Source organism: Primulina eburnea, chromosome 10 (genome assembly GCF_022965805.1).
Source record: "Primulina eburnea isolate SZY01 chromosome 10, ASM2296580v1, whole genome shotgun sequence".
Taxonomy (NCBI): Eukaryota; Viridiplantae; Streptophyta; class Magnoliopsida; order Lamiales; family Gesneriaceae; genus Primulina; species Primulina eburnea.
In genome coordinates this window covers 4,089,162-4,103,883 of record NC_133110.1, presented here as the reverse complement: position 1 = coordinate 4,103,883, position 14,722 = coordinate 4,089,162, and the positions used below count along the sequence as shown (strand labels likewise).

Sequence of the window (14,722 nt, the reverse complement as noted above, 5' to 3'; positions counted from 1 at the left end):
CTTGAAACAATTATTGCACTAATATACCACTAGCCATTAGTTCACATTTTCTGTTTCATGCATACTGTCTATTTTATATATTTTGAGAGTTGAATCTGATTCGGTCCAGTCTTCTACAGCTATTTATTGGCCTCAAATTGTTTCTTACATTATCTTTTACGACTATACTGTCTTACCAATATTGTTGAAGCTTTGCATTGACTTGCTTTGGTTGATAAATAAATCAGAGATTAAAAAAACGATGGAAAATTAGAGCAACTGCAAAACTAGTCCCAATCTTACGTTAACATTCACAAGTAAAAAATATTAAATAAATATTAAACAAGTGAATAAAACGGACAAGAAAAAGTATTCCTACAGCACAAAATTCTCAGTAACAGATATTGCTGGTATGACACTCAAAATAATTACACGGAATGGCATGTCTATATGAGTTTTAACTAGTAATTCATATTTTCAGACTAAGCCTGATGCACGAATCTTGTGATGTACAACAGCATTCCACATTCTAACCATAAGTTGGGACATGGAAATCTAACCGAAAAACGATTAAATAAAAGTGAAGAAATCATACTTGACTGGTACTTTGATGGCTTCCATCTAACAAAGCTAGTCTTCTCCTTGAAACTTTCGACCGGTAACACCACACTTCAAATGCCTCAGTCAAGTCTGGATACCGAATTTCCTTACTGTCTAACCATTCTCTCAAAATTTCAGCTTGGTCACCAGAGGGCAACGTTAAGATTATAGACACCAATGATGACTCCAAAGATTGCCAAAGCTCGCAATCAAATTTCACCAACAAATTATTGTCTTCGTCAGAAGAAAAAGAATCGGTCAAAGGCTTCATCATCCTTATGTATGGAAGCCAGATTATAACCATTTGAAGGCGTTTTAGGGGAGGCAAAACTACGGTTCCATAAGCTATTGCTTCAAACACTTTAGTAGTCACTTCAAGGGCTTTCACCTTTATTCCATTTAGTTCATCTATGGGACACGATTGCTCTGAAATTTTCACTATATTTGCCGATGTATCCACCCACATATGAATAAATTCTCTTGAAATTTCCAATTTTGCAGATATTTGAGAAGCCCATAACAAATCGGTTAAATATGACAGGAATAATTCCATTTGTCTTGGTTCGGGAACTAATTCTTGGAAATCACATACCAAAGACTTGACAAGATCCACAAATCTTGATAAAAGTCTGTGGACACATTGGCTGGCTTCAAATTTAATCACATCATCAGCTGTTAATAAAGGTGCATCATCGTCCTCAGTTAGCATGTATTCAAGCTGCTCCTGAGCTGAAGTTTTCAGATCATTCATCAAAGATGGAGGTGATGATGTCGCAAATCGAATGGCTGACAGAAAGATCTTCACCACAGCCGAAGGATTGACTGGCTGGAGACGAGCAAGTATTGGTTCTGCTTGTGACCCCATGCCTGGTATGATTTTTAGAATTTCTTCTTCCTCAGATTCCTCCCACGGAACAGCTTCCAAATAGCCCACACAGGTTGAAACAATTTGGGGGCAACCAAGCTCGACAGCCACACGAAGCGTGCCAAGTGCATTTTTTACGCCACACAAGTCCGTTACCAACATATCTGAAGTGATATAGAAGAGTCGGAGAACAGTAATGTGATAATCGAAGTCGCATTCTTCACAATTAACCTCAACACAATTACGTGAGTCAAGAATCTGGCATGTTGGCCAATCATCAGACAGCCGATCAGCAAAATACTTGCTTTTGCTAATAAGAATTTCTGAATGAGAGTAAATCCAATCATCACGTCCTTCTTGTGTTCTTATCCTTACGACAACATCACTGGTGGATCTGTCACCAATCTTGATTGGAGTTTTCGATTCATTATCCTAAGATGATAAAAAAAATACCACAGAAATAGTGTCAATGATTTCCCAATGAATGCATGTTCAATTACAGGCATAAAACATAAAACAAGTCCACATATCTACTGATAAAAACGATAAAAGGCTGTTGCTTTACCAACTAAATAGACTGTTGTTAATCAAAGCAGCTCATTATTTTCAGTCATGTAAACCATAATTGTTCATGGTAAAAAAAAAAGGACTTAGAAAACTCACTGCTAGTTCCATCAACCACTTGTATAGTGATAGCTACTATAACTTTTTAGTATTGTAGCACCTGAAGATAAAAGAGAGAGAATCAGCACATAAAAATATCACCCATTGGTGCATAGGTATAAACCATGTATATTGCATAGTGTAGCTTAAGTGCAGGAATGGATCAATGGATCCTAAGGTTCTAAAACCAACATGTTCATATAAAAATAAGAAGTAATAGTTCTCTTTCGGTTCAACAAAGAGGAAATTTCACCAAACGGATGACTCATAGTCCAGAATTGTTGGCACCAATCAAAAGCATGCCAAACGAAAAGAAAAAACAGATATCAGTCGATTTTTCAAGGATTGGTTGACAATGGCCGGCTCAGATTCAGAGATACATATTATTTCTTTCCATTTTCTAAGTCCATTGACTTTATTTTCTAACTGAGGCATGTTGAGTTGATGTCACATGACAGACATATAATCTTTATAAGGTATGTGAGGTATTTCAAAATATTCAGATGCACCGTGTGCTACATACATAATGTAGAACTATGCTACATCGCACAACCCGATACTTCTCAAAATCCTGAACTAGCATGCACAAAAGACAGAGAAGTGAAAATACTGTAAGAATGGTCGAAAAAGTCCATGATTTGGGAAAAATATAAAAAATTTAGCAGCATACCACACCCAAAACCATGATTCCAAGCTTAGTAAGAAAGATAAACGAGTCCCTTAAAAGTGCACCAGCTTGCTCGTGAGAAGTCAAGTGAATAAATACGTAGAATGAAGCAAAATACATTCAAACTTAAAAAGTTAAGTGGATAAATAATAAGAATGAAACAAAGTACACTACAACTTAACCAATTGATCCGAATGGCACAGGTGACAGTGAAACCCATATTCCGAACACGCTCCTGCATTTTCTGAAAAATCTATTTCCAAATCAGGGACGCCTAAAGAGTTAAAAAGTTCATACGTATGCGAACGGGAAATTATAAATTAAGGCACTGAAATTTCAACAGCCCGAGAAAGAAAAAAAATAGCAAAAAACAGCTGAACCAAGATAAACAAGTAATTATACAATGCCGAAATCGGAAAAAATAGTTCCAAGTTTCAGCATTTATTTCAGAACGGAAAGCATGTAAGCAACTGATTCAACAACTATACCTCAACAAGAGATTAGATATAATAGCCTAAAGTAGAAAACAATGATAGAGATTAAATTGGGGAGGCAAACCTCCAATTTTAATTTTCTCCCCAGAATTCATTCTGATTACCATTCTTAGGTCACAAAGGTTCAGATTTCTCATGGTTGCCACAGTGCCCCGATTAAGCATTTGGCCCAATAAAACTGCCCTAGATTAAAGTTTTTGGGCCCAAAACAATAATGGCCCAATAAAATGTGCCCAGTATTTGGAGAGAGATCAAAATGTATGAGCTAAGAGAAAAATGTTTATTACAATTGACATGTGCACAAAATATAAAATTAAAAGAACACCACTATTCCCTATATATTCATTCATTCGATATATTTTTTGGATGATTTTCTTTTTATTTTATTCTTAGATTGTTAGATTTGAGATGCTGAATTTCAAAAATCGTTTATTTCAAATTCTTTTTTTTTTTTTGGATTTTTAAATTTGAAGTGAATTTCAAATTTATTGATATATCAAATTATACAATTTCAATTGTATTTTTGATGTCTTTTAAATACATACAAGAAGAATATCATTTAAAATTCACACGTCGCATCATTCTCAAATCAAACTCTCTTTCGTCCAAATCAAAAACCCGAATTCAAACACAACCTTAAATAATCTCAATATCGAAATCTATTACTTATAAAATATAAAAGATCTGTATAATCCAATGGTTTGGAAGTAAGAACTTTTCTAGAACCGTACTTTCTTAATGTGAGGAGTGAATTATTTTAATTTTTTACGTACATTAAACTTAAATAAATAATGGTTTTGTAATCACATAATTGAAAAATCCATAATTAAATACTTAAAAAAAAACCTAATTAAATTATTTTAATTTCAATGAAAGATTGGCATGCTCCAAGTCCATCGAGAAAACTATAAATAACAACCTTAGACTCAAGATTGTAGTTAAATGATCGTAATGTCCAACCGCAACTCACTCGACTAATTTTATCAGAGAATCCCGAACATGACCCAAAAGAAAAAAGGATAAAAAAAACATGATTCCTTAAATTTAATGTATAATGGAGGGAAGAAATGCCAAGATTAAAAGAGTGTTTGAGAGATTTTCTAAAAAATATTTATTGGTTTTTTTCGAGGCTGGAAGCGTTTTTTGTGTTTGTGAATATCTTCTGCTTCAATTTATATGATTTTTACTCAAAAGCAATAAGCAAATTTGAGATATTTTTTTCTACTTCTGTTTTTTTTTTTGTCAATAGTTTAAAATTACAATTTGACATTTGTATCTTTAAAAAATGTATCATATTCAACAATTAATCTCAATTTTTATAAATATTTTTGGAAATTGTTTAAAGAGTAGGTCTCTTGTGAGACGGTTTCACGAATCTTTATCTATGAGACAGGTCTAACCCCACCGATATTCACAATAAAAAGTAATACTCTTCACATAAAAAATAATATTTTTTCATTGATGACTCAAATAAGATATCTGTCTAACAAAAAAAGACTCGTGATACCATCTCACACAAATTTTTACCTTGTTTAAAATGTTAAATTTTATTCATGTATTAATTTTTACGATTTTCAAATGAAATTCACAAAATTCAATCATATTTTTTTAACCATTAATTTTTAAAAAATATATAATGAATTTTTATATAATGTTCATTTTCATAATTTTTTTTTATATATTTTGAACATTTATACAAATTTTTTTTAATTTATATAATCTTATATATATTTCCATTTAATCATGTTACAAAAAAATAAATTTTAATAAAAAATATTCAAAATGTAATAATTATATAAACACTGATATGAATACAAAAAATTAGATAATTAAAAAAGATAAATGTTATATAGATTAAAATATATTATTATCATTTTACTAAAAATAAAATTGGAAAAAAAGAGCTTGTATTAGTTTCAGATTTTTATTTTAAATACTTCATATTTTTGCTTCTTACTCACTTTAAAATAAGCGAAGCTCTTCCAAAATACTTCCCGTGACTTTTGTCTTGTAAATTAAGTGTACGTATAAAGCTCAAAGTTCCATACCTACAACACCATTCTCATTGTGATTATCCAGTGCTAGTAATCAGAAGTGAAAGGACGACAGAAAAATCAAGTCACCTGTACCGCACATTTTGACTTTGTAATAACTCGATTACAGCCGCAACTACGCCCTTTCCCTCGACTACAATGTCAAAGCCAGGCTCCTCGATCTTCCTTCTTAGAAGTTTGTCAAGCTCCCCACGCAGTTTCTGCAATTTCAAAACCATGTAAACAACTCATCAGCTTTTTCGTCCCACTAATTTATTTTCAAAAGCGATTCTACAAGTTTGGTTTCAGTTGCATTGAATGCGGAACAAACACAAAGTGAGGATAGTTTGCAAAAAAAATGTACCCGTATCAAGTCTAATACAGTCTCCGATGCAGAAAATTGAAGATATCCGCCAAGCATTTCAATGCCATCTCCACTATTGCTCGGAATGAGGTTCCCACCGAACATCAGCAGAGCATAATCAGATATGTTAGTGCAGTCTCTAATGTATATACTGCTGGTTTTAACCCTTTCGCTGTAAACCATGTATGGAAGAGGGAAAAGGTGAACGCCAGCATTGACCGAACCTGGATGAATGTCAACTTTCCCAACTTCTTTCGTGTACAATGCTGTTCGCTTTCCTCTTCGTTTGCACTGCACCACATTTGGGTAGAGTCCAGCACAGAGCATCGCACATACCATCTCCATGTCGTCACCGTATTGGTTATATGCCTGCAGAACCAGATACGAGTCAAGAATTCACACAAACAAATGCGTGGAAAATATAAATTTCCAATGGAATATTTCAAGAACGTTTTTGTTTATATTATCCACAATTTGGTTCGATATGCATGAATTTCTAAATATTAACGACAAATTTTAAAGTTAACATACTTTTGCACCACGGGATTTATCCACAAAACCAATGTCAGAGAGTAAATCCAGAAACTGATTTCTCATGTCCTCCACCATTTGCATGGTTATTGGTGATATAAAATTATCCCAACAAAATGATTTTTCCATCCTGTTGCATTTAGCATCTTTCCATCCTTCAAATGCCTTCAGAAGGGCAATGTGATCACTGTTAAAAGACGAGAAAATTTCCACGCAAGTGGAGGATTATTATCAATAACGTGAATGCATTTCTTCAAAGTAGGTACCAAGAACAACGTTTTTGGCATGCCATCAGATGAAAATAGACAATGAAAGTATATTGGCCTAACCTACAAGAATCTCCAGCAAAGGATCTCTTTGCATCAGTGGCTTCCTCTTTCCTATTTATTGGAAAGACAAATGGGTTGCGATCAGAAAGAGCAGCAGCTATTGTTAATGCAGGATCGAGGCACTGAAAGATGGATCCCATAAGAAGCATTTTTCCAATATTTGGGTCCAGAGGCAAAGTGCTGAGATGCCGTCCTGTTAAGTGATAATTGTATTTACTAACTTCGTAGAATAAATTTTAATCCACGTTCTTAAGGACAAAATATGAACTGAACCATCGCTCACCGAGTGGTGTAAGCTCTTCTCTATCATTTAGGGCCCCAATTGTTTTGAGAAGTTCAATGGCATTTTCCACGGAGAGAGCATCAGGTGGTTGAAGTGCCTTGGACAAAAAAGTACTAATTGCTCCAAGCTGCAACCTCTTGATATGTAGACATAACTCTTGCAGAGGTGTTCGAAGCATTTCAGGCAGCTGATACTGGAGCATAGCATCGTGGATTATTTTAGGATATAACCTATAGCAAAATCCAGGTTTCACACGACCCGCACGGCCACGTCTCTGCAATTACCCAGAATAAGACATAATACCAAATAAATAATCAGATAACCAACCACAATTCTTGTAATAAAGACTACTCACCTGGCCACATAAAAATGCACAAGCATAGTAAATAGGCCTTGTATAGATTAATTTACCTGGTGCGCTGACGCCTTAGATATCCATGAAGGAAAAAGACAAGCCAACTTATTAAGAGCATCGTAGCTAGTCTCTTTTGCCTTTCCACAGTCAACAACGTACACAACATCATCTATGGTTATACTACTCTCAGCAATGTTGGTAGATAAAATTATCTTTCTGCAAAATATAAGCAAAGAAATCTGAATCAAAATATTGCATTTTAAAGATGGATGTGACTTAAAGTAAAAAGAAAATGCTGATCACAGATGCATGGATGTGACTTAAAATAAAAAGAAAATGCAGATTACAGATGCATGGGTGAGTTAAAAAAATATAGACATGGATTCAACTATTCGGAAGAATCAACGTAGCTAAAGCTGAAAGGTCATACTAAAGTACAGACATGGTTTCGACTATTCAGAAATGTTATTTTCTGGGATGAACTAATACTATATATACCATTACGAAGACCAACAATCTTAAAAAAAAGGAGGCATATTTACCAAGTAATCCATTGTAATACGGCGAATTAATGATGACAAGAAAAATAGGAGGATGGAAAAATTGAAACATTGGCAGATAATAATTCATATCAATTTCTCGACCCATTTAGATATGTTTCCACCAGAAATTTAAAAAGAAAAACAAGAAGATGGAGCACTGCATATAGATTAAAACGAGACGTGTCATTTAGCTGAAAAGAAATCAGACAACTTATTTTGTTAACCATGCAGTAGGAAATGAAGAGTTGAATTTGCCATTTACAGATCTTTCTGAATAACAAATAGAAAATAAGAACATATGGAATATACAGAATGCACATTTTCTCACCTCACATTAGGCGGGGGGTTATCAAAAATTTCACGCTGATTGACAGTAGGCATTGAACCATGAAGAGGAAGTACCAAAAACTTATTTTGATCTCCAAGAAAGTTGCTTGCTTTGACTTTATCAAGCAGATTTGAAATTTCGTCCCAACCACTAAGGAAAACAAGAATTGCTCCATTACCTTCATTGCAACAAATGTGTTCAATAGTCGCTTTAACCTAAAAATTTAGACAAAATAAGTTTTCTGAGAGCCTGTTTGACATGAAATGTAATTTAAAAAACATTTACCAAACAATGTTTTTCAGGAAACTACCAAGCACCCAGAAAATTCAGAAAAAAACCTCCAAATTGATGCATTATGAACCAAACATCAATAATCCAAAAGAATAGAGAGAATGACAAAAATGGGATTACAACAAAAACTAGGTCACACATCACAAAACATACAATAATATGACAATAAATTCAGAGTCAATCCAACAAAAGCATTATGAGTGGTACATGGTCAAATGAATTATTTTATGAAGGCCAAATTCAAAAGGGAATGCAAATGGATAAATGGGCCAAATAAACATGAAAAAGACATACAAGCTACAGCATTGAAATTTTTTAATCAGGCCAAGAGATTGATTTCACAGAAGACAAGTATCTGGGTACCTTACATTCTATAGGGTGAGTTATATAAGGGCAATGATGCATTATTGAAAAAGAAGGGAGTATTGTTACCTATGTCAAAACCAAAACGTTGAGATATTTTAGGAGGTTCTGTCCATAATTTCAAATAATACTTTTGTTGAACAAGGGATATGTATTGTTAAACAAGAATTATGTCAAAACCAGTATTATGTGAAAAACGGGACGTGGTGGTACTTTAAAGAGGTTTCATAATTTTTGAAATACATTTTTCTTGGATTCTGAAATATTGTCTGGAACAGTGATCAGAGCAATTCTCCTGCATTATTTATTAACTGAAACAAAGTGCAAAATCATAAAAAAGAATAATCTTAAAAATACATACAGCCTGAATTGAATTTATTCTAGTGCTGCCTTTATTTGTAACCATCAAACTGAAATGGCACATACGAGGTCTAAATCCAGCTGAGAACCAGACCAAGCTGCAAGAGATTGCCTGGTGCTTGCTTTGTATTGTTTGTAGTAGGAATTGATGTCCACATCCTGAAGAGAGACAATGGGATGAGTACGAGCCATGAGGTAGGATTTAAAAACTTCAAGTTGCATTGCAATGTGAAGCAATCATGGAAGGGTATACAGTCACATGCAATGTTACAGGGAATTGGGCGCGACGTTGGCGTACACATTTTCAGCATTGGACACATATAATTCCAAGTTCCATAACAGGAAAGTGTAAAAAGTACTCGGATAGACCAATCAAAACGACATTTTTACTGAATCTAAGGATATGTTAAATAAAATCAATAATGGAACAATAATCAATAATGCAGCATATCAAGTTATACACAAAAAACTACTCTTCTCATTATTCCTCGAATGTCATCCTTTACTCTTGTAGCTTTAGCTTCCAGAGATGAAGGATGAAGATTCATTCTATTAATTGCATGTAAGAAAAGATCACCAGATGGTTGAAAGTGATTTCTCAAGGCTTGACCAAGAATAATAATAATCAAACAAGACCATATGAGAGAGTAGTCACACAACAAACACATCAGGAAAATAATTAAACAAGACTAAGCATGAATGCATGATAAAGCAAACCTCAAATAATTCTGTCAAAGGATCCTTTTTAGAGCCTTGTGATTGCCGATTTCTTCTTGAATTTCCTGGAAAATTGTCGAGCTCTGTTTTAAGACAGTAGCATGTTTTCTCCAACACATCTTCTAAATAAAATTCTTTCACGGAAAAGGTCAATCCCTTCAAAAGAAACATTCATGGAAACTGAATGAGAGACAAAACATCCTCAAGAAAACATCGAAGACAAATGCCAAGAGGAATTAGATTTGTGCCATACAGGTATATGGATAGTGGGTGCATTTCCAAAGTAGCGGGAAAATAAGTCAGCATTGATAGTGGCACTCATCAAGATAACACGAAGGTCAGAACGACGAGGTAGAACATCACGCAATATTATTAACAAAAAGTCCTCGTTCATGCCTCTTTCATGAATTTCGTCCACCAGCAAATGAGTAATTCCTGTTAAATTAGGGTCCTCGACCTGTTGTCCAGAAGGAAGACGAAATCATAGTCTTTATTTTCTCGAGAAAATAAAATAACTGGTTTATCTTGCACAAAACAGTTTCTGATCTTTACTAGAAAAAACACGAAAAATGAAAATTAGTCCTTTTGTAAGGCATCAGAATTCAACTAAGATTTCATCTATGAGATGCCAATGTTTGAATGATTATTTCCGACATTTTCGTAAACAAACTAGAAGCATCAACAAGAAACAACAATGAAGATCACAATACCAGCTGCCGAAGTAATACTCCAGTGGTGCAAAATAGCAATCTTGTTTCATCAGAACGCTTTGATTCAAGACGAATTTGATAACCTACAGTTTCACCAAGCTTTTCTCCCCTTTCAGATGATACTCGAGCTGCAACTGATATCGCAGATATTCTACGAGGTTGAGTGCATATTATGCGACAATTACCACCACGTAGAGATGATATTTCCTCTTCCAGGATAAACTGAGGAAGCTGGGTGGTTTTCCCACAACCAGTCTCTCCTGAAACTACCAGCACCTATGTACAAAATAAAACAAATGATAAGCTGGCTGTTTGTTGCATTACTTTTAAAATTTGAACCACCAGAGTCTACTAATAAAAATTGCAATAAAGATATAAACAAAAAAAAAGCCATTTTTAAAGCTGTTGATGAGGTAGGTCCAGATCAGAAGCCGTCCATCAACATCTAAAAAGCCAAATTTACGAGTATTGTAATCAACATAACAAAAAAAATAAAAAATTTCTGCTCGAGTATCCACAAAAGAAATTTTTCTAGGAGAAGAAGAGGAGGTGGGAAGCAAGAAAATTCCACTCTGGCACGCTTGCTCCTGACTACATGTTGGACCCTTTGCTCACTTAGAAGTAGATTCAAACCGCTCCAAGAAAGTCCTTCAATAAGTTCAATCCTAAAAATTGAAGATAGAAGCTTGCTCGGCATTCTTATCGGAAGTTCTTTATTAACTCGACTCTTAGAATTTAAACTCAGGCAAGGATACCAAGAATACATATTAATTTGTTATCTACAAGGTAGCTCTTGGCATTGCAACCCCTCAGGCCAAATAATAGAGGATTGAGATTTCGAAATTAATTTTAAATCACAGCCCAAATCATTCTACATCCATAGATTTGACGTTTCTGACCCCTAAAAATGAGCTATTCACCAGCAAGTTTTAACTTTCAGTTGCACCAACATTTGATATATTCAGTTCTACTACTACTATTTGCATTGCTCAATCCCTCTTAACCAATTTTTGACTTTCAAGTTTCACCAACATTAGATATATTGAGTCCTACCACTGTTTGAAAAAGTTAACATAAAAAAACTTAATTTCCCATCTATCCAGCTACTATTTGCATAATTCACCCAGAAAAATTCTCCCCTCTCCCGCCTAATCCAAGCAATTTTTGACTTTCAAGTTGCACCAACATTTGATATATTCAGTTCTACTACTACTATTTGCATTGATCAATCCATCTTGACCAACTTTTGACTTTCAAGTTTCACCAACATTAGATATATATTGAGTCCTACTACCACTATTTGAAAAAGTTCATCCAAGAAAAAACTTCATATCCCATCTATCCAGCTATTATTTGCATAATTCACCCAGAAAAACTCTCCCGTCTCTCGCCTAGTCCAAGCAATTTTTAAATAATATTAAAACAAGTAAGTCGTAAAGGTATTATCTTCACACTAATTGACCCTAGAAATTACAATCACAGAATATCAACAAATGCTGCAATCTCATGCAGCTAAGTGCAGAACAACCTCTTCAACCAGCAATCATTTTCGAAAACACCAACACCATCATGATACACTCCTTGCCGTCATCTGACTGTATGGTTTCACTTATATATAATTACTCACCCCCTTCCCGCGAATTAATCCCGAGAAATACTATGCTAAGAAGATATGAAGGATAATGGCAAAAAAAATTGTACCTGTTCTGCCGCAACAGCTTTCAAGAATTCTGATTTCATTTTGAATGCCGGTAGCTTTTCTCTAAATGACAACATTGCCTTCACATTATCACTTTCCTGAAAGTCAATCAATCAGCATTCAGGATTCACAAATTATATTAAGAAGGCAAACTTATAAGATTTGATGCATCATGTGCATACCCTCATCTTTTCCTGTTTCTGTTTTAGTTCTATATTGAGTTCATTCAAGCCAGTCTCAATCTCCAACATTGGTGATTGTCTCCCAATTTCAACTGTTTTGGATAGTTCATTGACAGTATCAGCAGATGTAGAAGAAATAAATCCAGCAGATGTAGTCCCCTTGGAAGTATTCAATAAATTTCCAACTCTTGTCTCAGTCTCCATGGACATACTGATCTGAAATGATAGATTCCATAAGTAACACAATCAAATTACATGCTGAAATTGTTTCCTCCAATGGCAACACACACCTCTTTCTTGTTGGAGCCATGCCGTTCATCAAGATCTGCACGATAATTTGGCAATGGTACTTTGCTCACAACAAGTGCCTTCCCTTTACCATACACACAACTTCCTTTCCACAAAATAAGACCATAGTGTTATGCAGAGTTAAATAACACTATTTTCTAACAAATCAAAACGAAAAAAAATCCTAAAAGAACGAAAGTACATGAATGAGGGAAAAACTACAACACTGTTAATGATTTTCTAGTAACCGAACATTTGCATGAACTTATCATGATGTGGACAGAATTTTGGCCACAAAAGGTTCATAAAAAACAAATTATATTTGTCACCTCTTTGAAACAGCTTATAACCTGATGGTACTATGAAGATCGTATAACCAATTAAAAAATAACAGTGTCTTTAAAATATCTACTCTAAATTTAAATATGTCTACACATGCACGCATAAATTTCCACGGATATCAAAGGAGTTCAATTCTAATTTTCACCTGACTCAACTAGATTGGATAATCAAAATTTTGAAAAGGGATCTTTCTGAAGCACATAACGAAAGTGCTTGGATAAAGATTTTAATTTTCATCGAAACAATTATGAAACCACTTTTCTTTGATCAAACAACTTACAAGTAAAGACCCAACTGATAAGCCATATCACCCAGGATTTGCTGATCATCTCTACAGAAATTCCTCCTAATTACCATCTCCTGCTCTCCTCCAATCTTCATCTGTTCCAACTTTCCCCACCATTCATTCTGGTCCATCACCTCCATCTAGAGGCACGTAAAGACAAGCAGCATCTCAACTTCCGCCCAATGAGAATAGAATAAATTCCAACTATATACTAGATATTCTAATAGAATCGGTAAAGGAAATTCATTTTTTCGTCTCAGAGATAAAGATTACCAAGTCCTGATCGAAGATTACTAATTTTCTTTAAAAAGGAGTGATGAAATTGCAACTCAAACGTCAAAACTAAAATCTTGATGCATCAAAATAGAATCAGCTGTTATTTACTACTAGTTAGTCCCATAAACCAGATTCTTCGGATTAAAATTATTCAACCATTCTCGAAGCCACATATTCACTACACGTGAGTAAAAAACCGAAAACGATACCTCCGCCGCTTTCTGACGGAGACGCTCAGCTCGCCAGGCAGGGTCCCACCATCGCTGCTCCCCACCACCTCCGCGACCCACACCTCTGCCGCCTCCTCCGCCACCTCTCCCTCCAGAACGGCCTCCACTGCCACGACGGCCTCCTTGGAAGTTTGGACGGTGAGACATGGCAGCTAAAGTTGAGATTCGATTAAAATGTCCTTCCAAGAAGTTCCGGCAACCAATCACTTTCGCCGAGACCGCAAATGAGAGACGGTTCCGTAACTGAAGAAGGCAGAAAACACCGCAACCGCCGAGGGAGTTGGTAAGAAGACGGGGCGACATTAATTAGCTGCAGTGGCCCACTACGCGCAACAAATTTATTTAGCCCACTAAATAGTTGGGCTTTAAAGCCCATATTTTGTTGACCCATTAACACAGCCAACGAACGCATGCCCGGTTTTGGGTCAATCGATTTTTGGGTCTTAGGTGTTTCGATTTAATAATGAAGTGGGGAGGTACTTTATTTAGCTGCCTGGCAAACTACACGTAACATATTTATTGAGCCCGCTCAATAGTTGGGCTCTAAGCCCGTAGTTTGTTGCCCCGTTAATTTTCGGCCTATACACAGCCAACGAACGCCGAGCCCAGTTTTAGGTATCGAACAATTTTTGGGCCTTAATTATTTGACCCGCCAATAATGGAGTTGGGAAGAAGACAGGGAAACATTAATTAGCTGCAATGACCACCGGTCACCACACTACCCGCAACATCTTTATTGAGGCCGCTCAATATTAAGCCCATAGTTTGTCGACCTCTTCATGTTGGGCCTATAAATAGCCGACGAACGCAGTGCCGGTTATGGGTCTCGAATGATTGTTGGGCCGTTAGGTGTTTTGACCCGTAACAAATTTATATGCCCGCTCAATAGTTAGGCTTTAAGCCCATAGTTTGTTAACCCATTAATATTGGGCCTATATACAGCCA

The 14,722-nt window shown here is 35.3% G+C and overlaps 2 protein-coding genes across 23 annotated transcripts; both read right to left on the bottom strand.

Annotated features, from left to right (window-relative positions):
- Nucleotides 1-297: 297 nt before the first annotated feature.
- LOC140842635 (BTB/POZ domain-containing protein At3g05675) lies at nucleotides 298-3,425 on the bottom strand. 17 transcript variants are annotated; one of them, XM_073210676.1, is made up of 4 exons: nucleotides 3,333-3,425; nucleotides 2,944-3,018; nucleotides 2,108-2,168; nucleotides 298-1,876 (listed from the first exon to the last, which is right to left on the bottom strand). In XM_073210676.1, the coding sequence occupies exons 3-4, from the start codon at nucleotides 2,117-2,119 to the stop codon at nucleotides 569-571; spliced, it is 1,320 nt and encodes a 439-aa protein (XP_073066777.1). In that variant the 5' UTR covers nucleotides 2,120-2,168; nucleotides 2,944-3,018; nucleotides 3,333-3,425; the 3' UTR covers nucleotides 298-568. The 17 variants fall into 17 exon arrangements, with proteins under 17 accessions (XP_073066777.1, XP_073066783.1, XP_073066787.1 ...); XM_073210682.1 differs by having other exon boundaries at nucleotides 2,949-3,018; XM_073210686.1 differs by having other exon boundaries at nucleotides 298-1,849; nucleotides 2,957-3,018; nucleotides 3,333-3,422.
- Nucleotides 3,426-5,249: 1,824 nt separating this feature from the next.
- Nucleotides 5,250-14,095, bottom strand: LOC140842634 (DExH-box ATP-dependent RNA helicase DExH1). 6 transcript variants are annotated; one of them, XM_073210665.1, is made up of 16 exons: nucleotides 13,757-14,091; nucleotides 13,266-13,411; nucleotides 12,646-12,745; nucleotides 12,356-12,571; nucleotides 12,176-12,271; nucleotides 10,475-10,750; nucleotides 10,018-10,221; nucleotides 9,765-9,920; nucleotides 9,114-9,206; nucleotides 8,034-8,248; nucleotides 7,220-7,379; nucleotides 6,809-7,082; nucleotides 6,526-6,718; nucleotides 6,197-6,383; nucleotides 5,666-6,034; nucleotides 5,250-5,522 (listed from the first exon to the last, which is right to left on the bottom strand). In XM_073210665.1, the coding sequence occupies exons 1-16, from the start codon at nucleotides 14,078-14,080 to the stop codon at nucleotides 5,388-5,390; spliced, it is 3,144 nt and encodes a 1,047-aa protein (XP_073066766.1). In that variant the 5' UTR covers nucleotides 14,081-14,091; the 3' UTR covers nucleotides 5,250-5,387. The 6 variants fall into 6 exon arrangements, 4 of the variants coding, with proteins under 4 accessions (XP_073066766.1, XP_073066769.1, XP_073066770.1 ...); XM_073210668.1 differs by lacking the exon at nucleotides 12,646-12,745 and having other exon boundaries at nucleotides 13,297-13,411; nucleotides 13,757-13,978; XM_073210669.1 differs by lacking the exon at nucleotides 13,757-14,091 and having other exon boundaries at nucleotides 12,646-12,749.
- Between the last annotated feature and the right edge of the window lie 627 nt (nucleotides 14,096-14,722).